A 26038-nucleotide genomic window follows, 5' to 3' on the forward strand; every position below is an offset into this window, starting at 1 on the left:
AAACTAAACCCAAATTTAAGGGCAACAATGTCTTGGGAACCCAAACCCGAGACCCTCATTTGAAACGTTGAGCTGCTTTGAAAGGAAGGTTGAAGGAAGATGATGGCCGTGACGACCAAAACGGGGATGACGATGATGGCGATCAGTGCCGGCTCTACGCAGGGGCAAGAGGGGGCAACGCCCCCTCAAACAGATGTCCAGCCCCCTCGAATCAAACTTTTAGAAGTGAAAAATCCGCTGATAGAAACACACGTTAATCAGCCCCCTCTCTTCTCTCATGTCGGTGCAGTGTGTGTCCTCACACAGCCTGCTGTCAGGACTCCGCGCCCCTCCGTAAACATCCAATCACTGTGAGTATGCAAATGAGGCAAGACGCAGCCAGAGAGTGTCAAGTTACAGTCAGCGCGATAGGAGTTGGAAGAAGCAGTAAAAACTCCACCAAACTCATCGTAATGACCCGTGATATAATTAATGATTAACGACAACTCAAATAATAGTTAATATAACATTCATATTATATGTTCCCCCCCCTGAGAGATTACCACCTTATTGTGGTCAGGGGGTTCGCGTGCCTCAGTGACCCTAAGAGCAATACCAGCAGAAGCTTTAATCTTCAGGTGGGACACCCAACCTGGACAGGTCTTAGTGTAGAGGCCTGACAGAGTGCAACCCACTTCTCCAGGTTGAGATCTGGACACACAGCTAACAATTGCCGTGAAGAAAACACTAGCAGTGTTAAAAATGTGTAAAAAATAAATAAATAATAAAGAACATGCCACCTTCACATTTCTGACTGCCCCCTCTTATGTGCATTCCTAGAACCGGCCCTGATGGCGATGAAGATGACTATGACAATTACGTTGACGCCGCCGACGAGGAGGAATACGATAACACACGTACGTTTTTGCGCGCGCTCGTGTGTGAGTGTCCACGACCGTTTGATTGACAGCTGTGTGACAAAAGGCGCACAAGAGCGATTTTGTTGGGGTTTTTTGCGCGCTGTCAGCCTCTCGCATGCGAAAGGAGTGAAGCATCTCAAGCGGCGCTAATGCATCAGCCCTCTGCCCCGTACGCCATCCAGCCCCCCCTACCCCCACCCCCAAGCGAGAGTGATCTGAATAGTTGTCGCATTGTGATGCAGCGGCGGCGAGGAAGAAAAGCGAAGAAATTCGGCGGCTAATGGCAGCGAGAAATAGCGAAACATGTTTAGCAGGACAAAAGGGGGGACGGCTGACAGACGACTCTCAGACATGCCAATTTTCTGCGTTTCGGATGGCGCCGTCGTTGTCACCACGGTCGTCATCGTCATCCTCGTTATCTTCATCATCCTCGACGTCTTCACGCGCACGACAAACAATGCAAAGTTTGAGGATGGCGGCGTGACCATGACGACGACGATAACGAAGATGATGATGACAAAGATGTCGTGCATTTTGCCACCGCATTTGCATTTGTGGGCATCTGTCCACAAGGGCGAGCCCCGCTTTCGAGCGACGTGACGCTCCGTCGTTCTGTTGCTGACGGACGCCCGTTTTGCTGGCGAATTACAAGAATGTTCCGAAGATGGCGGACTGGCTTTTGTCTTGCTTTTTTTGCCTGTTTTTTTGTTTTGGCGAACTCGCTTAATGGCAGAAGCGGTGACGGAACCGTCTGTCCTACTTTTTGCATTTCTGTAAAAGTGTGCGTCGTGTGTGTTTTTTAGCTGCTAACATGGCTAAAGGCTAACATGCCAGCATCTTGAACTTTCCAACAAAAAAGGACTCTTGTAGTTTTTTTTGTTTGGATGTGTTTGTGTTGTGACAAAAGCAGCACCGCGCCTCTCCCAAAGCATCATAGGACCGGCACCATATTTCCGGATACACTCATTTGTTTGTCCTTCCTCAATGAACCGTCCATCCGTCCTTACTTTTTGCATGTGTGTATACGTGTGCGTCGTATGTTTTTTAGCTGCTAACATGGCTGAAGGTTAACGTGCCAGCATCTTGAACTGTCCAACAAAAAAGGACTCTTGTTGTTTTTGTTTGTTTGGACGTGTTTGTGTTGTAACAAAAGCAGCACCGCGCCTCTCCCAAAGCATCATGGGAAGCGTGCACTGCGGCTTGTGAAAATTCACACAGTCACACAAACAACAGTGGCAAGATATAATATGGCGTTGGGGGTATTGAGGGTGTGGATGTGTGATTTACGGGGAGTGGGAAAGCACGCCGCCGCTGCCTCTGGTGGATTCGATCAGCAAGCATGCACATACACACACCCGCACGGTTGTTAGCGAGAGCAGGTACAGCTGGGACTTGAAAAGTCAACACCACCTGCCCTCATGCTTGTCACGCTGATTAACGCATGCACGCACACATAATGAACATGTTCAACTTGTTTTTTTCCCCCCAATACGACATCTGAGGTGGACTTTGACGTCTTCGTACAAGCTAAGTGGCTAAAATGCTACATCATTAAGATTCTAGCTGGCTCACGCGCTATGTGATTGAACTTTTCAGGCCCGAGCCATCACTTCAAACATTTTCAACCGTCGGCAAAGGTAGCGACACGCGTCACTTCGTCCGTTCGTTCAAGGGTGCAAACGTTCAACTAACGTATGCCAACCGTCTGAGCCCCTAACCACAAATGTTTTCGGGCATGCTAACGTTAGCTTAGCCAGCTGCGTGTGAGGAGAGGACACACATCCGCAAAGTGTACTAAATAATAAATAGCATGTGAGTGGTTGCCATTGCTAATGGGCTAGTTAGTTGTAGCTCGCATTAGCTGATATCGGACACTTGGCTCCTCCGTGCTAACTTTGACGTCTGGGCCCCACTTTGGGGGGGTTGCGGGGGGAATACTGTCATTTTCCGCTCCGCTGGCATGGAGGAGGAAGTGGGGGATGCAAAGGGGTTTTCGGAAGGGGGTGAACAAGTGGAAGCCTTTTCAGGTATCAAAGCATCCAAAGCGGAGTACAACGTGGGCAAAGTGTTTTGGCGGCGAGGGCTGAGGGGGCGGGGCTAAAACAGCCGAGGCTTTGTTTTGGGAGGGAGATCCTATCGAGACGGAGATCCTGTCAAGACCAGTTTTTCCTGCCGGCCGCCAGGAAGATCGCTTTCCCAAAACGAGACACTCCGACGCCCATGACAGACGGACGGCAAAATGACAAGAAACGACCAATGGGAAGTGTGTGTTGTGTGTGTCCGTGCATGAGTGCTGAGATTCGCGTCGGCTAGTGGCTCAGACATTCGGGTAGCTCAGTGCAGGTACGGTAGAATTAAGTTGAGTGTCGCGAGCGTTGCGCTTGTTGTGTTCAAATGGTCACCATAGAAACAGATGTCCAACATTTGATCTTGTGATTGGTCAGCAACCGGGACTGTGGTACATACCGAGGAGCTAAGATGCTAAGTGGCTGACAAGATAGGTGGCACGGTGACAAAATAAGCACAGGATGCGAGGGAGTAATGTGGCAAAGTCAATGAGTGATTCTAGGCGGTTATTAGCTTAGCTTCCCGCTGGCATGTCGGTGGCTAAGATTCCAAGGTAGCAAAAGCCCCGTTAGCACCAGTGGACCTATCTGCCCGTCTCTACTCTACCTTAATGCTTCTTTTTGGGACCTCCTCATTTGTGCTTGGATAAAAAGTAGCCTGGTTCTACAATGGGACTTAATAATTCTTGGTGGCCAAGCGTTGAAGTTGTCAATTCAAAACGGTGCTGCTGTTAAAACAGTGAGCATAAAAACAGACCAAACATGACAAATGTTTTGAAATTTGATGGACAAAGAATTGAGCGGCTCGATCGATCAAAGCGGGAAGTCCGGCGTGTGCTTGGACCGTCCCGGCCATGTGAGCGTGTGTCGTGACCGGACGTCACCGTGAGCCCCTTCTTCCCCCAGCCGGCCCCACTCTCAGGTCATGGGTCAAAGTTGAAGACGAGCCCTTGTTAGGGCTTCAAAGATGTCGGACGCGGCGTCAAGCGACTTCTGCGCTTCCCGTCCGGTCTGTCCAGGTCGAGACACCGCTTCCTTCTGGTGGACCCCAACGTGCTGAAGGCCACAAAGCAAAGTGGAAAAGGAGGAGTGAGAAGGTGCATGGGAGAGGTCACAGCATGCTGGTGCCTGCTCGCTTGGGAGCTTTGTGGAGGTGATGATGATGATAGAACTTTATTCATCCCACAGCGAGCTCGGGGCACCGCTCAAGGAGCTCAGCACAAGAGCGAGTTGAAGGCACTTGCCTTGCACGGGTGGAAGAGCGGGATGAGCAAGGAGCAAAAAGTAAGGGAGCAAGGAGCAAGGAAGAAAGGAGCGACGTCTGACAGGCAGCAGTGCTCAGCGGCAGCCACTACAGTTTGCATTCGGACAAAAGGAGTAGTTGAGTTTGTTTAACCAGACAGCTGCTTTTTTGCTCATTAAAAGCATTTTTCACGAGCCGTTGACTGTTTGCACGCACACGCACTCACGCACACACACACACACACACAAACACACACACACACACTTGCTCTATTAACGCACTTCCATACGACTGTTATATTCCTGTAGCACGCGCGTACGCAGTCACTAGTTGAACGTGTTAGCATCGTGCTAACTAGCTTCCTTTTTAGCATCCTTGTTAGCACTGAAGAAATGAAGTCGAAAACCAAAAAGTCCTGCCTAGCTACAAAAACAGATATGCTCACACCTCATTGAATAAAGCACATAAGCAGACAAGTATATTCACATATTAAATCAATAACAGAAACATTTTAAGCATATAATTGGTAATTATACCTACTACCAAATCAAAAGAGAAGACATAACTGGACATTTTTGATATGTGGTAATGACAAAGGTTTTTATAACTTCATGATCTGATATGTATTTCTGTGCACTTTGAAATAAATGTTTTTTGATATATTGCCTGAATAGCTTAACGACGCTTAAGGAACTGTTTAATGCATGCCTGATGTTTTTCTTAATCACGGACACTGCCAAAGGCGTCTAAGAATGTTCAGTACTTGATTATATCTTATGTTTTGATTAATGCTTGATGTGACGTCGTATGTCGCCTAATGCTAGACACCAGCTTTGGATTACTACTGAATGTTCTGGACAGGAGGAAATGTTTTGCCTAACAATGAAAAGATAGGGTTGGAAGCATGATTAAATGTGACGAAGTAAGCAAGTACATGGAGTGTCAAAAGAGCAAACAAACAAATACATGGTAAGTGGTGAGTAAGAACTTTGCATAGTCAGGGAACATTAACGAATTGATGATGTCACACCCAAAATTTCAAATAATTCCGTACAAAATGACAAAAGTGGAAGGACGATGAATGGACGGTGTGCGACAGTGGGTGAAGTGGATGTTTGTGCAAGAATGGAGGAAAATGTTTACAGGAAGGACACTTGGAGCAGGAGGAAAACAGCCAAGAACCCGGCCATAGGTGATCGCCAAGGCCGAAAGACGGGATGGAAAACAACAGCCCCCACACATATCAAATCGCCCATAATCAGCACCCAACCCCACGGAACCAGCTCACACCGAACCAGCACCCACTCCCGTGGAATCAAACTCTCCTGCGAACTTGCCCCACCCCCTGGACTCATCACCCATCAAACTCGGCCCACACCGGCATGTGCTACTGAATATAAGCTGACCAAAGAACCTTGAACGTTGCCTTTTCTGAATGGAGACTTTCTGCTCTTGAGCATTGTCGCACGAAAGGCCCAGCGCTGTTTTGTACTTTCCTGAAAACAGAGCTTTCTTAACAAGAATTGTGATTTAACTCAACCCACCTGTGTAAGTCTAAATTTTGTTTCGGTGTCTTAGTATTTTCCTAAAACTGAAGAAAGAAAACGAGCACGCAGTGAGTGAATTGGATAACAAGTGATTGGCTATGGCTTTTGTCTTGAGCCCCGGGGAGCACGCTTCCCAAATTGTGGATTAAATCCAACAGCACCCTTGTTAACCTTCCGGTGCTATCCTTCAGCCACGCACGCACACACACGCTAATATTTTCCCCGGATTTGCCTCTTTTGCGCAATTGGCTACGAGGAATCCCGACCTTCCTTTCCTCACCAGTCATTGGTTGATGACGTTTCTCGACCAATACCCACGGTTGGCGCAATGAGCTTCCTGTGCCAATCTTTATTTGAATTATTGTTGATGATGCAAAGCCATGTCGAATGTTCCTCACCTTTGCCGCTTCTTTAGTGGCTCTCTCGCTCACATGACATCAGTCAAATATGCAGCATGCTGATGTCGAGCAGGTTATGCTCATTTGCACGTTTTCCATGCATGCGCAACTTCACATGCATCCACTTCACATGCATCCACGCAATCATCATGTTGCTCTGACTTGGTTTATTTTTGCCCCCCAATTTTTTTCTTTGAGACAAAATGTGATAGGACAAATAGGAAATCCGTTAGCGTTCACAAATTCAAACGCTTGCCTTGTTGTTCGCATTCTGTCTGAGATGAATATAAATATTTTTCATCCTTTTCCTCATTCTTAAAAAACGTTCCACGTTGTTCCGACATTTGGGGACAAAATGTGGGATTGGGTACATTCACTCCATCAAAGAAATCTCAATCTGGCTCGCTCATTGTGACATCATACTCGCACACATCGGTTGTCTTTGTTTTCTTGCTTTGAGCTGGCATTGCATACGCGAAATTATCCAGCCGATTGGCCTCCTTACGTTCTGATGATTCTCATATTTGGACTCGTCGGGTGACATCACGCATAACACCGGCAACATTCGGAAGACGCCAACATCAGGAGATGGGGTGCACTTGTCTGTTTTGTGTGCCGACACCTTGAGTTCGATTCCCGCATATGATGGGATGTGTGTGTGTGTGTGTGTGTGTGTGTGTGTGTGTGTGTGTGTGCGTGTGCGCGCGCGTGTGTGTGTGTGACGAAAAAAAGACGCCGACGTCGCGGCCCGAGATCAAAATCCTCAAGGTGGTCGCTGTCGTCGACGTCCTCGTTGTTGTCTAACATCTTTCTCTGCTTCCAGTCTCAAACGTCATTACCAATTTCTGCCACCGCCAAAATATTCCAAGTCCGTAAAAGGCACAAATAAAACGGATGAAATGCTCACCTGCAAGAAAAACGTACAAACCGCGCATAAAAAATGTGTCACGGTCCAAAAACGTCCGCCCATGCAAGACCGCTTGCGGGCCTCAAAAAGGCTGGTTTGAAAAAACTCATTTTGGACATGCATGGGAAATTCAATACTGAGAAGAAAAAAAGAATGACGAGGAAGCAGCCAACAAGCTATATCGTGCACGTGCATGCGCAAAAAGAACTAAAAAAGATTTTGCAAGTTCATTTTTGAACGACAGACACTGAAAAAAAGATTTACTGATTGCAGGCGGGACAGGTGGCAAAGGAATTGAAATGATCGTGCTGATGAAGATGAAAACTGTAACTCAACTCAAAGTTGCCAGGCGAAAAGTTCAGCAGGAAGTCTGACCGCAACCTTTCACCCTCGCCATTTAACCTGTCACACCCCCACCAGGGAACACCTGAACCACCATGACACCCACAACAACACGCACACACATACATAAACTATGTTGTATACGCGTGTGTGTGTGTGTGTATATATATATATATATATATATACATATATACATATATACATATATATATATATATATATATATATATATATATATATATATATATATATATACATATATATATATATATTGTTTTGTTTACCTTGAGGTGAGGATTTGCATAAAAATCAGAAATAAGGGACGATTTGGTTGAAAGTTGAAAAAAAATCAAAAATTTTGAGCGATCAAAAAATACATTTGTTTTCAAATAGAATCTCGATCTGCTGCGCAAATAAATGCTCAACTTGTAAAGTGATTTTTTTCTGTGAAATGTTGATTTTTGTTTTTAATTTCCTTTACTTCATTTCCATTTCTTTTAAATTCTACTCTACTGCACATTTGATGCATGCACTTATGTATTTTGCTATTATGCACATTGAGTGTTCTGAATAAACATTGGCTTCTTATTGTGTGACCAATGAAGGTGATTTTATTCAACTTTCTTGCCCCCCCTCCATTTGTAATCCGTTCTATTGCAACTCAAAATGTTCAACGACTGCAAAGAACGACAAGAAGAACATGTTCTGCGCTTCTTCTTTCTCTTTGGGGCCACTTGACACCGGTTCGTCGGAACAAGGCACGCGCGCACACACACACACGTACACACACATACACGAGCAGGGTTGTGCTCGAGTCATTGTTCATCCAAGAATAGCAACAAATTCAGCACAAATTAGTATCTTTAGCTTCGGCACACAATCCAGAAATAAAATACTCACATACTCATTCCTTGCATTTTTTATTGTTATTATTATTATTGTTATCATTATTATAATTATTATCATTATTATTATTATTATTATTGTGTCTCATAAACATCTCGTTTCAAATTAGCTTACAAGATTTGATTTGATTTTGAGATTGAAAACATTTAGAAAAGGAAAATGATTGCATGAAGACATTTCGCCAAGCTGAAATCAACGAAAAACAAGAGGAATCCTCGCCTTCACATTCAAAACGCGCTTTTATTTTTTTATTACATCCAAAAGCGACAAAGAGAAGAAACGAAGGCATCTTCAACCATTTTACATCCCCTTCGCGTTTTTGTTGTTGTAGTTTTTTAGTTGTATTTGTCAGCAGCCCGCAAATTAATTTCTGCAGAGTTCAAATTTCTTTTGACATCAAAACATCACATTTAAACATTAATACGAACAAATATTTTCAATGAAGGAAAAAAGAAAGTCTTGAGTGCTTCAAATGTTTGTCATTTTGCCAATTTTCAAAATTACTTTAGTTCCTTTGTGCTTGTTTTTTTTCTAGTTCCTTTGTGCTTGTTTTTTTTCCTCTTGAACGTCTTTCGGATTTCTTCAATGCTTCACACAACTCACAACGAAGTTTTGCTTATGGCAAATTGTATTTTATGTTAAGTTTTTTTGGGTGGGCATTTTTTCTGGTCGCGCAAAGTGACAATAAAAAATAAAATCACTGCACTGAAAATGGCACAGTATGTTTTGGATTTTGTTTTTAATGTTTTGGTTTCCGAACGAACAAAATAATTTAGGGGTCATTTGTATTATTATTACCCCCCAAACATTTTTTTTCAAATAAGTTTACTAGAAATTTAAGAAGATATTCCTTTATTTGTCCCACACGGGGAAATTCCAGAATGCAGAATAATTCTAGAAGGAACTAATCTACTGGTTTTCTTTTTTCAAGATTAAAAAAAAAAACTATGTTGACATCTATAACAAAACAAAATTATTAACTAATTTAAAAAAAACACACTTTCTTTTTTTTTTTAAACAAATATAATACATTCCTGGCATTGCCAAAAAAAAACGACATCCTCACGCGGCCCAAATGCTCCTGTTCAATTTTATTTTCTTATCACCCATCATTATGCGTGCACGTTGTCCCTCAAAACAAAACGCGTGACACACTTATGTGCCGCAAACCAATACGTCGATGCGCATTGTTTATTTATTGTCAAATCTAAACAAAAATCGCGTGCACGCCAGCAGCAAGAGAAAAAAAGACAGAAAATGTTTAGCAAGATCAGCTAGCTTTATTTCGTCAAGACTGCAAAATTTTCCCCCCTTCGCACTCTTGTTTTATTTTTTAGGTCAAAGCGACACAAGAGGAAACAAATAAAGAAAAGAAGAAGACATTCCAAAACAAGTAGCAGAATATTTGCAGAGGACGAGTCGACATGTTGGCAACGGCAACAACAAAGGAGGAGAAAGGACGAACAAGCGGGTTGATGCGAGTCAGTCAACTTGTTTTACATTTCTTCGGTCAGATATGGAAAAAAAAATCCCCAAATAAGAATTCCGTGTCACGTTTAATACTGAAACATGTTCAAGTGAAAATGTTGACTAGAAAAAAATAAAAATAAAAATTTTGAACTAACATTCTAGTCGACGTGACACGCGCACGCACTATACACACGCGTGTGAGCGATAACACACACACACGCACACACACATACGCACACACAGAGCACGAAGAATAATATTAAGAATAACAATAATAATAATAATAATAAAAAATACCTGGAAACTTTCCGGTTGTCTTTTGCCTAGTTCTAATCTTTAAATTCTTTTTGTTAAATGTTCCACTTACAGTTGCGGAGTTTCGCAGTTGTCGGTTCCGTTAGTGGATGAGCGGATTGGGCGCAGAGGCCTGGTTCTGGTGCGTGAAATAGTCAGAAAGTCCGACGGACAGTCCAGACGAAAAGGACGGCAGAGAGGCGCCCATGGGGGGTCTCAGAGAGTCACATGTGGAAGCCTGCGAGGAGCCGGAGGCCGGGGCCCGGACGACGGGTTGGCCGCCGGCGCCGCCGCCTCCTCCGCCCGCACCACCGCCGCCGCCCGCGGTGCTCACCGGGACGTGCGGGAAGAAGTAGCTGGTTTGGCCGGACAGCAGGTTGACCGAGCACGGATTGAGGGAGTAGGTGGTGCCGGAGCAGGGCACCGACAGGCCGCAGGGCATCGCTGAGGCCGCCAGCGCCGCCGCCGTTAGATGGTGCGTGGCGTAGGGCAGCTCTCCACCGACCAGCCGCTCCATGCTCAGGCCGTTGGGCGACGGCGAGAACGGGTGCCCGGCGCCGTGGACGTTCTGGCCCAGCACGGCTCCGTAAGACACCGGGTGGGCAGGGTAGGCCGCGGCCGCTGCTGCCGCGGCCGCCGCCGCGGCGGCCGCTGCCGCCGCAGAGGCGGGCCCGTTGTAGCCCACGGCGGCGCCCGCCCTTGGGTGGTGCAGCGACAGGAAGGGCGACACGGGCCAGTAAAGCGAACCGGCCCGCTCCATAAAGGTGAGGCCGGAGGTGAGGCGCGCTCCACGCTTGAAAGCCAGCTTGGCTCGGGAGGTGGTGGAGCGCCGGCGCAACTTGCCGGTGGTGCCACCGATGAAGACGTCGTCGCTGCTGGGGTCCAGCATCCAGTAGTTGCCCTTGCCCGGGTCGTCGTAGTGGCGCGGCACCTTGACAAAGCACTTGTTGAGCGACAGGTTGTGGCGGATGGAGTTCTGCCAGCCCTGCTTGTTCTCGCGGTAGTAGGGGAAGTTCTTCATGATAAACTCGTAGATGCCGTTGAGCGTGAGCCGCTTCTCCGGGCTCTGGCGGATGGCCATCATGATGAGCGCGTTGTACGAGAACGGAGGCTTCTCGAACTTGCCGCCCTTCTTCTCAGCCTCCTTGCAGCCGGCGTCGCCGCCGCCAGCCGCTGCCTCGTCTTTGCCCTCCTTCTTGTCTTCGGGCTTCTCCGCCGCTGACGCCAAGGCCGCCAAGGGGGTTTCCTGGCCGCCGCCGGAGCCTTCGGGCCCTGGTGGATCGCTCTTGCCTTCCGTCTTGCTCGCATCCTGCTGCGCGGCAGCGGGCTTGAGCTCGTCGTTCTGGGGGTGGTGGTGGTAGTGGTGGTGGTTCTGGACGTGGTGGTGCTGGTGGTTGTTGCCTCCGCTGCCGTTGTGCGGGTGGTGACGGTGGCCGTGGCTGCGGTTGTCGCTCTGCGCGGCCTCGGGCACCAGGCTGTGGATGGTGAAGGACGACTTGGGGATCATTTTGAGCTCTTTGCGTTCGCCCATGTCCAACATCACCCAGCGGAGTCGCAAGTGTGCCGCCGAGCCGTTCGACGGGACGCACGGGAAAGGGAGCAAGGAGGCGAGGAAAGGGGGGGACGGGTGGATGGATGGATGGATGGATGGAGGAGAAGGAAAGTGTAGCCCAACAAACTAGTTCATGTTCGCTTTGGGGAGAAAAAGGCAAACACACGCGCGGCACGCAGCACGAACACACACTCGCGCGCACGCACACAAGGACAGGAGACAGATAGCAGCAATTAATTAGCGAGCCGCAGCGGCACAACACATTGGTCGGCCTTTCCTGCTCGTCGGCCAATCGGCGCCGCTTGAGTTCCAGCACGCAGCCAATCGCGTCGCGCCTGCAGCCACTAGCTTACGCGCACGCTCAAGGAAGTCGGCGCCCGGCGCGAGCATGCACCGTGAGGCCAAGTGTTTTCCAGGCTCTCGTTGCCATTCGCGACGCGTCTCAGCTGCACCCGTCGCACAAAATGGGGCGAAAACACGCGCGTGTGTGAGCGCGTGCGTGCGTGATTATGGAGAATCAGAGAGAATCAGAACGCTGCGTGGCATGTGACGTCGTCACGGAATTTCGCTTCGTGGAAAGAAACTGACCACCAAAACTGCGCTTTTTATTTCTTACGGTGGGGAAAACAACCGTTCTCTTTCCGCTGCATGCGCACGTGTATGCTCTGAGGCGTATAAATAAAATAGAAGAAGAATATTTGGGCCGCGTGACGTATCAAACACGCACTATTTTAAACAACTTTTAGTAACGATAGCAGTATATAGGAGTAACCTGACTCAGGCCGCCTATCAACAGAGGTGGCTAAAGTATTCGAGCCAGGAGTACTCAGATACTTGTGTGAAAAAGAAACAGTCAAAGCAGAAGTACTGAAATAAAGGACACATTTTGAAACATAAAAGAATGTTTTTTCCCCATCAGTGGAAAGAGGTCATCCAACTCCTTGACTTAAATAAAAATAAAAAGGTGCAACCCGAAATGTATTTAAGTAAAAAATAAAATAAATTGTTACTGTTAATGGAAAAAAAGTGGTGATTCAACTCGTGTTCAAATAAAAAGCACAAACTACAAATTTTGATCAAGTGCAAAATGAACAACTGAGCGCTTACCATTTCACTACAACCCGGGAGATGTAAAGAAGTAACCAGCCTATTTGAAATCATTTTTTAATAAATAAATGAGTCGAACATGTAAAGAGCCAATGAATATCTGTTTTACAGAGTTCAAGTAAAAAGTCTTGGGGGAGGGGGGGGGGGGGGGGAACTTGAGTAGAACACGGACACCCGAAGGATGTAAAAGTGCCAGTTGGAAGGACATGTTTTTCTTCGTTTGTGACCACGTCCTGCGTCCTGTTTGTCAAGTTCTGATGTTGTCATTTGAAGTGCCCATGCCGAGTAAGTTGCAGCTTCCCTTTTGAAGTTGTCCCGATTGAGTCACAGAGAAAACTTTGAGTTAATTCCTGCTGCAAAGTCTTCATATTAGGTATTGTGCTTCCTCGATATTTTGAGTGTGATTAGTACGTCAGATATTTGTAAGCGTTTGTGCTGTGCAAACGTTTGTATCAAGTCCTCATATGTGAAGTCTTTGTATTCATCATGCGTTCGAAGACAACGTCTTCATGTGAAGTCTTGCTGTCGACTCACAGTCATTCTTCAGTCTTCATGTCCACAATGTTGTGTTTGCAACATTCTCAGCCCCGATCTGGGCAATGATGCCGAGGGCCTGTGACAGGCCGTCGTCATAAGATCCGACGCCTTGCACCTCCATCAAATGAAAAGTTGATGCAAAGTTTGCTTCCCATTTTTCGTTTTCCAATTAAAGTGGGGCAACGGCGCCCCCAAGCGGCCCAAACATAAAAGTTCGCAATGTCGCTAATCTTGACGTTCAACGTTTCAAAAATATAAAATATTCTTCATGTTTACAGTCGATGTGAAGGTAACTTTTTGTTTTTTACAACCATAATTATCATCTGTAATACAAAAAATCTCGTTTTCGCTGTAGAGAAATAGCTTGTATTTTAGTGGTAGGAATGTACTGTCTGACTTGGATTGTCTAAAAACGATTTTTAAATCTCTACAACAAATGCAAGTACGTTTGACGACACTGACATCTTGTGGCCAAAAATTGAAAGCCGACGATGAAGCGTCTGATTTTTTTTTGCCTATCCTCTGTTATTTGCAGAAAATTCGAGATCACTTGTTTTTTTTTTTTTTTTTGCACCTGTGTCAAGGAAGTCAGTTGGGAGTTACTTTTATGCACATAGAGGCGCTTTGCCGCCATCTTCGGGCATCTCTGTGGCAAGAAACTATTTTCATTTAGACAAAAGTAGAGCTTTACTGCAAGTGGGGAACCACTATATTTACAGTGAACCCTACCGAATAGCAAAACTCCAGGGGCCCCTCAAAATGGGTTGTAACTGCCCACAAATCCACAAGGTGACGCCAAAGCATCCATCCATCCATCCATTTTCTATACTACCTGTCCCCGCAGGGGTCGTGGGGGTGCTGGAGCCTATCCCAGCAGTCATTCGGCAGTAGCCAGGAGACACCCTGAACCGGTTGCCGGCCAATCGCAGGGCACAGAGAGACGAACAACCATCCGCACTCGCACCTAATGGCAATTTTAGTGCTCAATCCGCCTACAAAGCATGTTTTTGGGATGTGGGAGGAAACCGGAGTGCCCGGAGAAAACCCACATGGGCACAGGGAGAACAAACTCCACACAAGGAGGGCTGGAGGTGGAATCGAACACGCACCCTCCTAACTGTAAGGTGGACGTGGTAACCAGTGCGCCACCGAGCTGCCTGACGTCAAAGCAATACGTCTACAGCAGGGGTCAGGAACCTTTTTGGCGGACAGCCATAAATGCCCATTTTTTAAAAATAATTTTCTGTAAGAGCCATGCCATTAAAAAAAAAAACGATAGGCTAAATACAATTAAATGCATGTGTTTTAATTAATTAAGAGTGTACAAATGTATTCTTTTTAATAACGTTTTTTACAACAACAACAAAATATACCAATAATGAGACTTCTGAAGCTGCATCGTTTTGCTGATGGCTTTGTAGTCTGGTTGAGGTTGAGCTTCATCCATGCGTTGAGGCTCTCATCAGTTAGACGTGACCTTGGGTTGGTCAAAAGGTTCATTAGCCACATCAAGCATAAATGTTTTGAAATACTCTCCATCCGTGAATGGCTTTCCGTTCCTCACAATTGCTAATGCGCCAGCAAAACTAGCTGAATTAAAGTCACCTTGTCTGGTCCATACACGGAGTTGCTGTTGACTAGCTCGGACCTTCCTCTGGAGCTCTTCACACGCTTTCTTTCTGCTGTCCCCAGCTGGGTATTTGGTTGCAAATGCAGCATGTCGTGTCTCACAGTGGTGCTTGATATTGGATCGTTTCATTGATGCAATTTTGTCTTTGCATATGAGGCACGTAGCAAAGCCTCCTCTCTCCACAAATGCAAATTCTTCGGTCCACTCACTCTGAAATGTTCGGTAACCGTCATCTTTTTTTCTCTTCGCCATCAGCGAGGCAGGCACGTAGCATGGGGAAGTGCCTGTGAAAAGCGAAGTCGTGGTCGAGCGTTGAGCCGGGGCGGGAGGCGAGCAGGACGTGGTCGGAAGCAAGCGATCGGTCAGGACAGGCGGCGAGCAGAACGTGGTCAACAACGGGCAGATGGTCAGGGCAGGCGGCAGGCAAAACGAGACGAGTCGAGTCAGCGAACGGAACAGGTCGGCAACGGGAGTCAGACGGGTAGAGAGCAGTGAGCATACGGATAGCATCACGGGACAGACTGCCCTCCAAATATGTTGAATATCCAAAGACAGTAAGCTCAACCACTTTCACTCATCAAGACTCTGAAGCAGAGGCGTAGCCAAGCCGGGGCGAGCCGGGGCGGTCCCCCGGTTAGGACTCCCTGCGCCCCGGTTGAAAAAAATCGAGCTTTTTCGATTCTTCATTTTCATGCCGTTTTTTTCTTTCGGTCTTGCGCGAATGTGCTTGCGCTATTCTATGTGCGCGATGTTATCCATTCACCGTTTGCCTCCCGGACCCGGATGTTGTTTTAGCGATCAGCGAACGGCGTGGGTGATGTTCGAATTTTTTTTCCTGTGGGCGTGCGCCCCTACTGGAAAAATTCCTGGCTACGCCTCTGCTCTGAAGGCCAGGTTGAAGGTTGACTCCAGGTTTAATAACAAGGGAAAGGGTGAAACTGGGAGAATACAAACCACATTGTATAATCAGTCATACGAACTAAATGAATTAAATCAATATGAGATCATTATTAACATATTTATTACACATGAACACATTGACTACGGCCACAATAGGGCTACGGCCACAATAGGGCGACAGGACTAACGTTAGCCATGAAACTCAATGATAACCGACATGACGTTAGCTTTCCCAACAGATCGTCTAACATCACAGAAAACTATAATAATAATAATTTCAGAACTCAAAGGATGTATTTCGATACATAATAACTTATACAAAGGTACATACCAACGATGCCTTGTATAACACAAAATGTAGGTAGTAGTTTTGCTGAACTGCAGGAGAGAATAGAACAAGCAGCGTTCGCTTTCAACACCGTACTCAGGTGCGCTACCTGCGTGAAGCTGGCCCCCCACCCCACGCAAAATTTAAGGAAAATAGTCTTTCGTTTGTGCTTCGTTTGTGCTGGTTTGTGCAGCAAAAATTTTCGTTTGTGCTGCTATGGTTTTTTAGTTATGAAAGATTATTTTATAGGTCATCCAGAGTTCACCCAGCCCCCCATCTGCTCCAAATGAACCCAAAATGGTACCGTTCGTTTGTGCTTCGTTTGTGCTGGTTTGTGCTGCAAACATTTTCGTTCGTGCTGCTACGGTTTCGTAGATATTACACATATATTTTATAGCGATGACGTCACCCAGCCCCCCATTTTCCTCCAAATGGACCCAAAATGGTACCGTTCGTCTGTGCTTCGTTTGTGCTGCAAAAATTTTCGTTTGTGCTGCTATGGCTTTTTAGTTATGAAAGATTATTTTATAGGTCATCCAGAGTTCACCCAGCCCCCCATCTGTTTCAAATGAACCCAAAATGGTACAGTTCGTTTGTGCTTCGTTTGTGCTGGTTTGTGCTGCAAAAATCTTCGTTTGTGCTGCTACGATTTCGTAGATATTACACATTTATTTTATAGCGATGACGTCACCCAGCCCCCCAGTTTCCTCCAAATGGACCCAAAATGGTACCGTTCGTTTGTGCTTCGTTTGTGCAGCAAAAAAAAATTCATTTGTGCTGCTTCGGTTTCGTAGATATTACACATTTATTTTATAGCGATGACGTCACCCAGCCCCCCATTTTCCTCCAAATGGACCCAAAATGGTACAGTTCGTTTGTGCTTCGTTTGTGCTGGTTTGTGCTGCAAAAATCTTCGTTTGTGCTGCTATGGTTTTTTAGTTATTGTGGTGAATGGTCTTTGTTGAAACGCTGGTCTTCAAAAAAACACTCGGTGGACGATGGCTGGCCCAGAGAAGGAACACTCCAGTGACACACGGCTGATTGGGAAAATATGTTATTCAACCGATGTCAGAGTGAAGTCTCTCCAAAAATTCGAGTGGCCCCAAAAGCAAAGATGTTAGCAGCCCCCCCTTCCTCTTCTCTCCTGTGAGGCCCCACATCTTTTATACCTGGCAAGACAACAGCTGCGGTTCGAGTCTCAGTCTACTGGTTGCTTTCGATGCCCCTAAAAGGGCATGAACTAGGGTCTTCCCTGGTCACGAACAAATGGCCCTTCCATATTCTAAGTACCTACACATTACTGAAACTAAAGCCTCTCTGCCCAGCAAAAATAGCTTATGGTAGTCTCACTGCTGCTAGTTGACCACCTAAGGCAACATACAAAGACGCATAGAATCCAAATTTTACAACATTCCCCCCTTCGGGACTATATAATTGTCCCGAAAACGGTCCAAAAAGAGATGACATCGGCAAACATCCAAAAATCTTCCCCCAACCAAATTTTATGGTCACGTCTACAATTTGGCCTATACCTGCACAGCCTAAATCACGCTCGAGGCATGCTACTTAAGGTTATTTTAACTAGGAAAGCTCAAACTATTTAGGTATCCAATTGCTCCCTGACAGCAATCTGAGGCCTCTCAGGAACCACAAGAAAAGATAATTGAAGTCCACATTATCCAAATGACGATTAGGTAATACCTCAACAACGTCGGTAATTTGTGAAGTAATGAATTTGGCGTGGCCCGTTAGAAGCCCCAAAAAGTTGCCGGCCCTCCCTCGAGAAAAAACCCTGCCAGTCTAATGACAAGGAAAAAGAGGGAGGCCCTTTCTAACATCCCCAGTGATTCCCTCCACCTGGCGTCAGCCAGGTACAAGGAGTCCTGGCACATATCACAATCCACAAAACAGTATGAGCTCTCAAAACAGTAAGGAAAAGAAATTACATGTCCACCGACCGCTAAACAGTCAAACTGCATTGTCATAATGTTAATATGTGACGAGGTAAACGAATGAGATAAAGTAATGCAGCACGTAGTCATCAGATAAAGTAATGAAGGATATAATATTGACGCAATATCACAGCATACTGCAAAGTTGAAGCGCCCTCAGTGTTGCCCCCCTTGCATTTGTAAGTGCCTGCCGATGTAAAGTCCAGTCCACTGAATGCTCAGTAGTGAATTGTGCCGGGATCACTGCCCAGGGCCTGCTGTCCATCCAAAATCTTTATATCCACTTCACCGTCCTCAGAGTCCCTTTCCAGGCCCCGGTCAGCGTCCAGGGGTTCTGCAATAATTGAGAGCCACTGCCAGTATTGAACGATGACAACAGCACAAAACCTTGAGATACAATGGAAAAAGCAGCAATGCCCAACGTAGGCCGGAAGTCCTCCCGGCCCCCTTCGGTCACCCCTAGTAAACGACATCTCCATAACCAGTCGTCAGCAAACAAAATCTTCTCTTTTGGGCTTGATTGGGGCACGGGGACGACTGGTGGCCGTCGTCTCATCGAAGTGCTCAGTGGAATCTCCGAGCGTTCCCGGCATCTACTCCTATGATCCAGAGGCCCACGTGATCCCTGAAACAAACAAACAAGCAAACAAACAAACAAACAAACAAGCAACCAAACAAACAAGCAACCAAACAAACAAACAAACAAACAAACAAACAAACACTCCCCAGGAGTTATGAATTATCCCCCTTATTTCTCGTCGTGCTGTCAGTCTCGCAAGATCCCTCCTGTAGCAGAGTAACTTCTACCTGTTCAAGTTAGCCTTTCCTGCTGCAGCTGTCACTGTCTGAAGTCCTGTCAATCACGTCTCGGCAATTTCAATATTTGTTATGCAAATTAACCCTCTTAAAATGTGTTCTTAAATACTTTCCCTTGAATAGCAGCTTTAATGCATTCATCCATCCATCCATTTTCTGAGCCGCTTAGTCCCCACGGGGGTCGCGGGCATGCTGGAGCCTATCCCAGCTGTCACCGGGCAGTAGGCGGGGGACACCCTGAACTGGTTGCCAGCCAATCGCAGGGCACACAGAGACAAACAACCATTTGCACTCGCACTCACACCTAGGGACAATTTGGAGTCTTCAATCGGCCTACCAAGCATGTTTTTGGGATGTGGGAGGAAACCGGAGTGCCCGGAGAAAACCCACGCGGGCCCGGGGAGAACATGCAAACTCCGCACAGGGAGGGCCGGAGGTGGAATCGAACCCGCACCCTCCTGTGAGGCGGACGTGCTACCCAGTGCGCCACCGAGCCGCCCTTAATTCATTCATATGTTAAGAAATTTTCCCTATTCCTTGTTTCTGGTCCAGTTTCCTATTTTATTTAATTACCTTCCAAACATTTGTTGTCTATTGTGCTACAGTCTAATCCCGATTAGCTGTATGATTTGTCATCATTCTGTCACGTGCTGGCGCCACCTGTGACAGGACCACGCCCCCCGTCAGTGGAATCGCCGCCACCTGCCACTGGCTCATGGACAGCGCTATATCAGCGCCGCCAGCGCAGACCCGAGTGTCAGTCTGTCCCGTGATGCTGCTCGCTCTTCTGTCCCTGGAAACTGACTCACTTGACGATTCGGAGATCCCGCAGAATCGCTTGTTCCCCCCAGCCAGATCGCCGCTCCAGCGCCAGCTGTTCCCATCTCACCCCCCCACAATAAAGTCTCTGTCGCTACGCACTTGGCTGTACTGTCCGATCCCTTACAGTACAGACTGAACAACGCTATGCAGCCAGCGAACGACGAGACGGCATTGAGCCGACTGGAGCGAGCCGAGACCGCAATCAGCAGCCTGTCCGCCGACATCCGGAATCTGATCGAGGTTGGTCAACAACAACAGCTACAGCAGCAGGAGATGGCCCAAGCCCTCCAGAGATTGTCGATGGCTGCGTCCCCGGCTGTCACGGCACCCCCGCACCGCCCGTCAACCGAGGCCAGGAGGCTCGTGGACGTCCCGGAGCCCCGCCTCGGCAACATCGAGAAGTTCAACGGAGATCCCAAGCATGTGAGGGCATTCGTGACTAACTGCCGTATAATGTTGCGTCGGAGTCTGCCAAGGTCGGGTTCGTCCTAACCCACCTCACGGGCGAGGCGCGGCTGTGGGGCCTGGCCGAATACGAGAGGATGGCTCCGGCTAGCGATTCGTTCGACGCATTCGCGGAGGAATTGCTCTGCCTGTTCGACCTGGGCTCGGCCGCTGAAGACGCCGCCGAGGAACTGGCGACGCTGCGTCAAGGTAGCCGATCGGTCGCACTTAAGTTTCAGACGTTGGCCGGCAGCAGCGGATGGAACGCGCCGGCGCTCGTTAGCACATTCCTCAACGGCCTCGCTGATTACATGAAAGACGAACTAGTGTCCTACGATCGCCCGCGAACCATGAAGGGCGCGATGGACTTGGCGGCCCGAATAGACCGGCGGATCCGGACGCGGCGGCGCGATCGGGAGCGGAGGTCCCTGCGGAACCCGTGTGGTCACCTTCCTCCGTCTGCTGGGGACCCGCCAACCACACCACCCGCCGAGCCCATGGATCTGGGAGGGGCTCGGGTTCCCTCAGAGGAGCACCGTCGACGCCTCTCACTGGGCTTGTGTTTTTACTGTGGGGAGGGGGGTCATCGAGTGGCGGGGTGCCCGTTAAAAGGCCGGAGCTCACGCGGCGTCGGGGGATCCGCGTGAGCTCGACCAGCACCGGCTCTCCCAATCCCAGCACGCTCACGCTACAGGCACGTGTCCAGCTTGCGGCGGGCGACCAGAACGTGGCAACCCTGGTGGACTCCGGGGCGGAGGGGAACATCATGGACATTTGCCTGGCACGTCAGTGGGGTATCGACTTCCTGCCTCTGAGCCCGTCCATTCCCGCACGTGCCATTGATGGCCGTCTGATCGGCGAGGTGGCTTTCGTGACGGAACCAGTTAAGTTACCGCTCTCCGGCAATCACAACGAGACCATCCAGTTTTTTCTTCTTTCCCTCCCAGGACAGCAGCTCATTCTGGGGCACCCTTGGTTGCGGCAGCACAACCCGGTGCTGGACTGGGAGGTGGGGGTGGTTCGGCAGTGGAGTGAACGCTACCATCGGACGTGCCTGAGGGCGGCCACCAGCCCACTCGGTAGAGCCCCGCCAAGGTACAGTCCCGACATCTCCACTGTACCAGCAGTGTATCACGAACTCAAAGAGGTTTTTAGTAAAGCCAGGGCCACTTCTCTTCCTCCACACCGGTCTTACGATTGCGCCATCGACCTGTTGCCCGGCACCTTCCCTCCCAAGGGACGCGTCTACTCCCTGTCCGCTCCTGAACGCCGGGCTATGGAGGAATACATCCGGGAGTCCCTGGCGGCCGGTATCATACGGCCGTCCTCTTCACCTGCGGGAGCGGGGTTTTTCTTCGTGAAGAAGAAGGAGGGCACGCTCGCCCGTGCGTCGACTACCGAGGAATAAACGAGATCACTGTAAAGAACCGATACCCTCTGCCTCTTCTTTCTTCCGCCTTCGAGAGCCTTCAGGGTGCCACCATCTTCACAAAGCTGGATCTTCGCAACGCCTACCACCTGATCTGCATCCGGGAGGGAGACGAGTGGAAGACGGCTTTCAACACCCCGAGCGGACACTACGAGTACTTGGTGGTTCCGTTTGGGCTCACCGACGCCCTAGCGGTTTTCCAGTCCTTGATAAATGACGTGCTACGAGACATGCTGGACAAATTCGTGTTCGTTTATTTGGACGACATCCTCATCTTCTCCCGCTCGCTCCCTGAGCACATCAAGCATGTTCGGGCGGTGCTGCGCCGCCTCCTGGAGAATTCGCTCTACGTGAAGGCAGAGAAGTGCGAGTTCCACGCCTCCTCTGTCAGATTCCTCGGCTACGTGGTGCGTGAGGGGTCCATCGAAATGGATCCTGGGAAGGTGCAAGCGGTCACGTCATGGCCTGTTCCCGAAACACGCAAGCGGCTGCAACAGTTCTTGGGTTTCGCGAACTTTTATCGCCGTTTTATCCGTGGATACAGCACGGTGGCCGCGCCCCTCACCGCCCTTACCAACCCCGCCTCCCCGTACAAATGGACGGAACGGGCAGAACAGGCATTTCAGGAGCTCAAGAGGAGGTTCACATTCGCTCCCATCCTCCGAGTCCCCGATCCCGACAGACAGTTCGTGGTCGAGGTGGACGCCTCGAACGTGGGTGTCGGGGCGGTGTTGTCCCAACGTAGCCGCCAGGACGATCGTCTCCACCCGTGCGCCTTTTTTTCTCGCCGCTTGTCAGCCTCAGAGCAGAACTATGACATCGGTAATCGGGAGCTCCTCGCCGTCAAGTTGGCCTTGGAGGAGTGGCGGCATTGGCTGGAGGGCGCCACCACTCCATTCATTGTCTGGACCGACCACCGCAACTTGGAGTATCTGAGATCGGCCAAGAGGCTGAATGCGAGACAAGCACGGTGGGCTCTGTTCTTTGACCGGTTTGAGTTCTCTCTTTCCTACAGACCGGGTTCCCGTAACGCGAAGGCGGACGCCCTGTCGCGTTTGTTTCCTGGTGGGGAGGAGGGACAGGATCCGCTTCCCACTATCCTCCCGAGCTCGGTTCGGGTGGCGGCTCTTTCATGGGAGATTGAACGCCAAGTGGAAGCCGCATCACGCGATCAACCCGGCCCCAGCAACTGCCCGGAGGGTCGCCTGTTCGTCCCCGAAGGCCTGCGGTCGTCCGTCCTGCAATGGGCGCACGACTCACGCCTGGCCTGTCATCCCGGAGCTGCACGCACGAGGTACGTGGTGGCACAGCGTTCCTGGTGGCCCACCTGGCAGGTGGACACCAGCGATTACGTCAAAGCCTGCTCGATTTGTAACCGCTGTAAGACGTCTACTCGTCCTCCGGCCGGGCTGCTCCAACCCTTGCCGGTTCCCCAGCGTCCCTGGTCTCACCTGTCAATCGACTTTGTCACGGGCCTCCCCCCCTCGGAGGGAAACACGGTGGTCCTCACGGTGGTGGACCGGTTCAGTAAGATGACGCACTTCATTCCTCTGCCTAAGCTTCCGTCTGCGAAGCAGACTGCGTCCATCATGGTGCGGGAGGTGTTTCGTCACCACGGTCTCCCACAGGACATCGTGTCAGACCGAGGTCCACAATTCGCTTCCACCTTCTGGGCGGAGTTCTGCCGACTCCTCGGCGCTACGGCCAGCCTCTCCTCGGGGTTTCACCCTCAGTCTAATGGTCAAGCGGCGCGCCTGAACCAGGAACTGGGCAGGTCCCTCCGATGCATGGCCGCCGGGGACCAGCGCGGGTGGGTCCAACAGCTTCCTTGGGTAGAGTACGCTCACAATTCCCTCCCCAGCTCGGCCACGGGACTTTCGCCTTTCCACTGCGTCTTCGGGTACCAGCCACCCTTGTTCGCCCACCAGGAACGTGGTACGGCGTGCCCGTCGGCCCAGGCTTGCGTCCGCCGTTGTCATCGAGCCTGGGCGAGGGCCCGGATCGCTCTTCTCCGCTCTGTTTCAGGCTACGCCCGCCAGGCGAACAAGCGCCGGACGCCGGCCCCGGAGTACAGAGTGGGGCAGCGGGTGTGGCTCTCGACACGGGATTTGCCGCTGCGAGCGGGATCCCGCAAGCTGGCGCCCCGCTTTGTTGGACCGTTCCCTATTCAAAAGGTGATTGGCCCGTCCGCCGTCCGTCTTCTCCTTCCTGAGTCCCTGAGGGTTCACCCCACGTTCCACGTGTCCCGTGTGCGGCCCTTCTTTGAGAGCGCGTTGGCGCCGGCGCCCGTTCCGCCGCCGCCGCCCCGGCTCGTCGATGGGGGTCCGACTTACGCTGTCCGATCCTTGCTCCGTTCGCGGCGGCGCGGTCGTGGCTTCCAATACCTCGTGGATTGGGAGGGTTATGACGACGCACACCGCTCCTGGGTTCCGAGCCGCTGGATACTCGACCGTTCGCTCATCACAGAGTTCCATCGCTGTCATCCGGACCAACCGGACGAGGGGTCCAGGGGTGAGGGTCCGGGGTGGTCTTGTCCGCCGGTACCGGGGTCTTCTGCCCCCGCGTCCGTCGATCCTGCGTCCGGCGAGGAGTCGGACGTTTCGGCGGAGTACTGACCCCCCCGCCTGGTCGTCCGGGGGGTTGCCTTCCTTTGTCTTCTGTTTCTTTTGTTGTTTTAGGTTCTGTCACGTGCTGGCGCCACCTGTGACAGGACCACGCCCCCCCCTGTCAGTGGAATCGCCGCCACCTGCTCGGACAGCGCTATATCAGCGCCGTCAGCGCAGACCCGAGTGTCAGTCTGTCCCGTGATGCTGCTCACTCTTCTGTCCCTGGAAACTGACTCACTTGACGATTCGGAGATCCCGCAGAATCGCTTGTTCCCCCCAGCCAGATCGCCGCTCCAGCGCCAGCTGTTCCCATCTCACCCCCCCACAATAAAGTCTCTGTCGCTACGCACTTGGCTGTACTGTCCGATCCCTTACACATTCGTGCTTTTCAGTTGAAACACCTTAACCGTTACTGTCGCTAGATTGTTACCACGCTTTGCATCCATTCCAGATTGTTGTCTCCCATTAACTCCTTACCTTTCGAGATGCTTCTTCTGCTCCTTCAATTACTGCCTGTTGAATTCTGGCACGTCCTGTTAAAGCCTCAAAAATAAGTGAATCCGAAAAAACATTGAATGTCACAATTACCGTTTTTTTCCGTGTATAATACGCAAAATTTAACTAATTTATTGTCCTAAAATCTGGGGTGCGCATTATACATGGGTACAATTTTATTTAATTTTTTTTTTTAAATTTTTTTTTTTTTTTTTTTAAGAAAATCATGGTACTGGTACGAGTATTGATTTATGTATTGTTCTCTTCTTGTCATGTTGTGAAAGAATGTGGGTTGAATAAATACCGAAAGAACAATAGTGTGTTTGTACTGTGCTCTGGTCATTTCGTCAAAGAAGGGATAATAGTCCTCTTCTCTTCTTGACTGACAATGAATGTGATAGTTTAATACAATCAGCAAATAACAAATGCGTATTACAGGTAATATTTTATTTCACAACACTTTGCCTTGTTCCTTTCGTCTCTGCTGTTCACTTCAAACACGCTCCATACGAACGCAATGCTCTCGTATCAGACGCTTGCTCGATCACCTGCTCGTTTGCTGTCACAATGTACCCTACACAAATCCGAAACATTTGTTGCGGCTCCGAGTCACGACGAGGGGCAAGTTTTGGTTTCCAAGGGTGTTTTTATTCCTCTTCAACGTCTCTCCCATACAGAGCCGCCTTTTTCACATGTCCGCACGTCACTTTCCTCTCTTTTCATCTGATCGCGGTGGTGCCTTTACGGGCAGTCGGAGAAATCAACGGCAACAAAAAAAAATACATCCAGCCTAGTTAAGACCATACCAAAGACTATAAAAATGGGACCCATTGCCTCCCTGCGTGTGTGACGATCATTGGGACTTAAAAAAAAAAAAAAGCAAAAAAAAAAGAAATTGGGTGCGTATTATACATGGGTACAGGCTTTTTTCCAGCATCAACATGCCATTGTTAGGGTGCGTATTATACATGGGGGCGCATTATACACGGAAAAAAACGGTATTCAAGCAATGAATCCTGATTATATTTATTTGTCCTTCAACTAGATGCCCAAACAACCAGCAGTAGACAATGATTTAATTGTTGCAGTTCTCTGCTCATCAAAAGAGGCCATACTTGAAAATGGTAACGTAGCAACTCCAAGCGCCACTGTGTGGACAGATCTGAGTAACCAATTGGAAAAGATGTCTGCAAAGGCTCTGTACACGATTGTAAAAACAAACAGACACAATATCTGGTCAGCTCTGGGATTCAGTCATGATAAAACTGATCCTGAAACTAGCAGTGAAGCAAGCTCGGAATCAGGCCCTGAACGGTCATTTCAGCTTCATATTCCTTTTGACAAGTGG

General features: G+C 49.1%; 1 protein-coding gene and 3 long non-coding RNA genes across 5 annotated transcripts; 1 reads left to right on the forward strand and 3 right to left on the reverse strand.

Annotated features, from left to right (window-relative positions):
* Window positions 1-1780: 1780 nt before the first annotated feature.
* Window positions 1781-18479, forward strand: LOC119116757. Its single transcript, XR_005096346.1, has 3 exons — window positions 1781-1793; window positions 4192-4194; window positions 18304-18479. It is a non-coding gene; the product is annotated as an uncharacterized LOC119116757 (long non-coding RNA).
* Window positions 9569-11829, reverse strand: foxg1a (forkhead box G1a). The gene has a single exon (XM_037242378.1). It carries the CDS (start codon window positions 11610-11612, stop codon window positions 10176-10178), a length of 1437 nt encoding a protein of 478 aa, XP_037098273.1. The 5' UTR covers window positions 11613-11829; the 3' UTR covers window positions 9569-10175.
* Window positions 15794-16219, reverse strand: LOC119116762. The gene is made up of 2 exons (XR_005096351.1): window positions 16130-16219; window positions 15794-15836 (listed from the first exon to the last, which is right to left on the reverse strand). It is a non-coding gene; the product is annotated as an uncharacterized LOC119116762 (long non-coding RNA).
* Window positions 17867-18957, reverse strand: LOC119116747. 2 transcript variants are annotated; one of them, XR_005096332.1, is made up of 3 exons: window positions 18775-18957; window positions 18536-18703; window positions 17867-18412 (listed from the first exon to the last, which is right to left on the reverse strand). It is a non-coding gene; the product is annotated as an uncharacterized LOC119116747 (long non-coding RNA). The 2 variants fall into 2 exon arrangements; XR_005096331.1 differs by having other exon boundaries at window positions 18771-18957.
* Between the last annotated feature and the right edge of the window lie 7081 nt (window positions 18958-26038).

The sequence above is a fragment of the Syngnathus acus genome, chromosome 22, assembly GCF_901709675.1.
Source record: "Syngnathus acus chromosome 22, fSynAcu1.2, whole genome shotgun sequence".
NCBI classification, from domain to species: domain Eukaryota; kingdom Metazoa; phylum Chordata; class Actinopteri; order Syngnathiformes; family Syngnathidae; genus Syngnathus; species Syngnathus acus.

What these genes read in the sequence shown, in the direction of transcription:
- foxg1a (XM_037242378.1), bottom strand. Translation starts at nt 11,612, where the DNA reads ATGTTGGACATGGGCGAACGCAAAGAGCTCAAAATGATCCCCAAGTCG.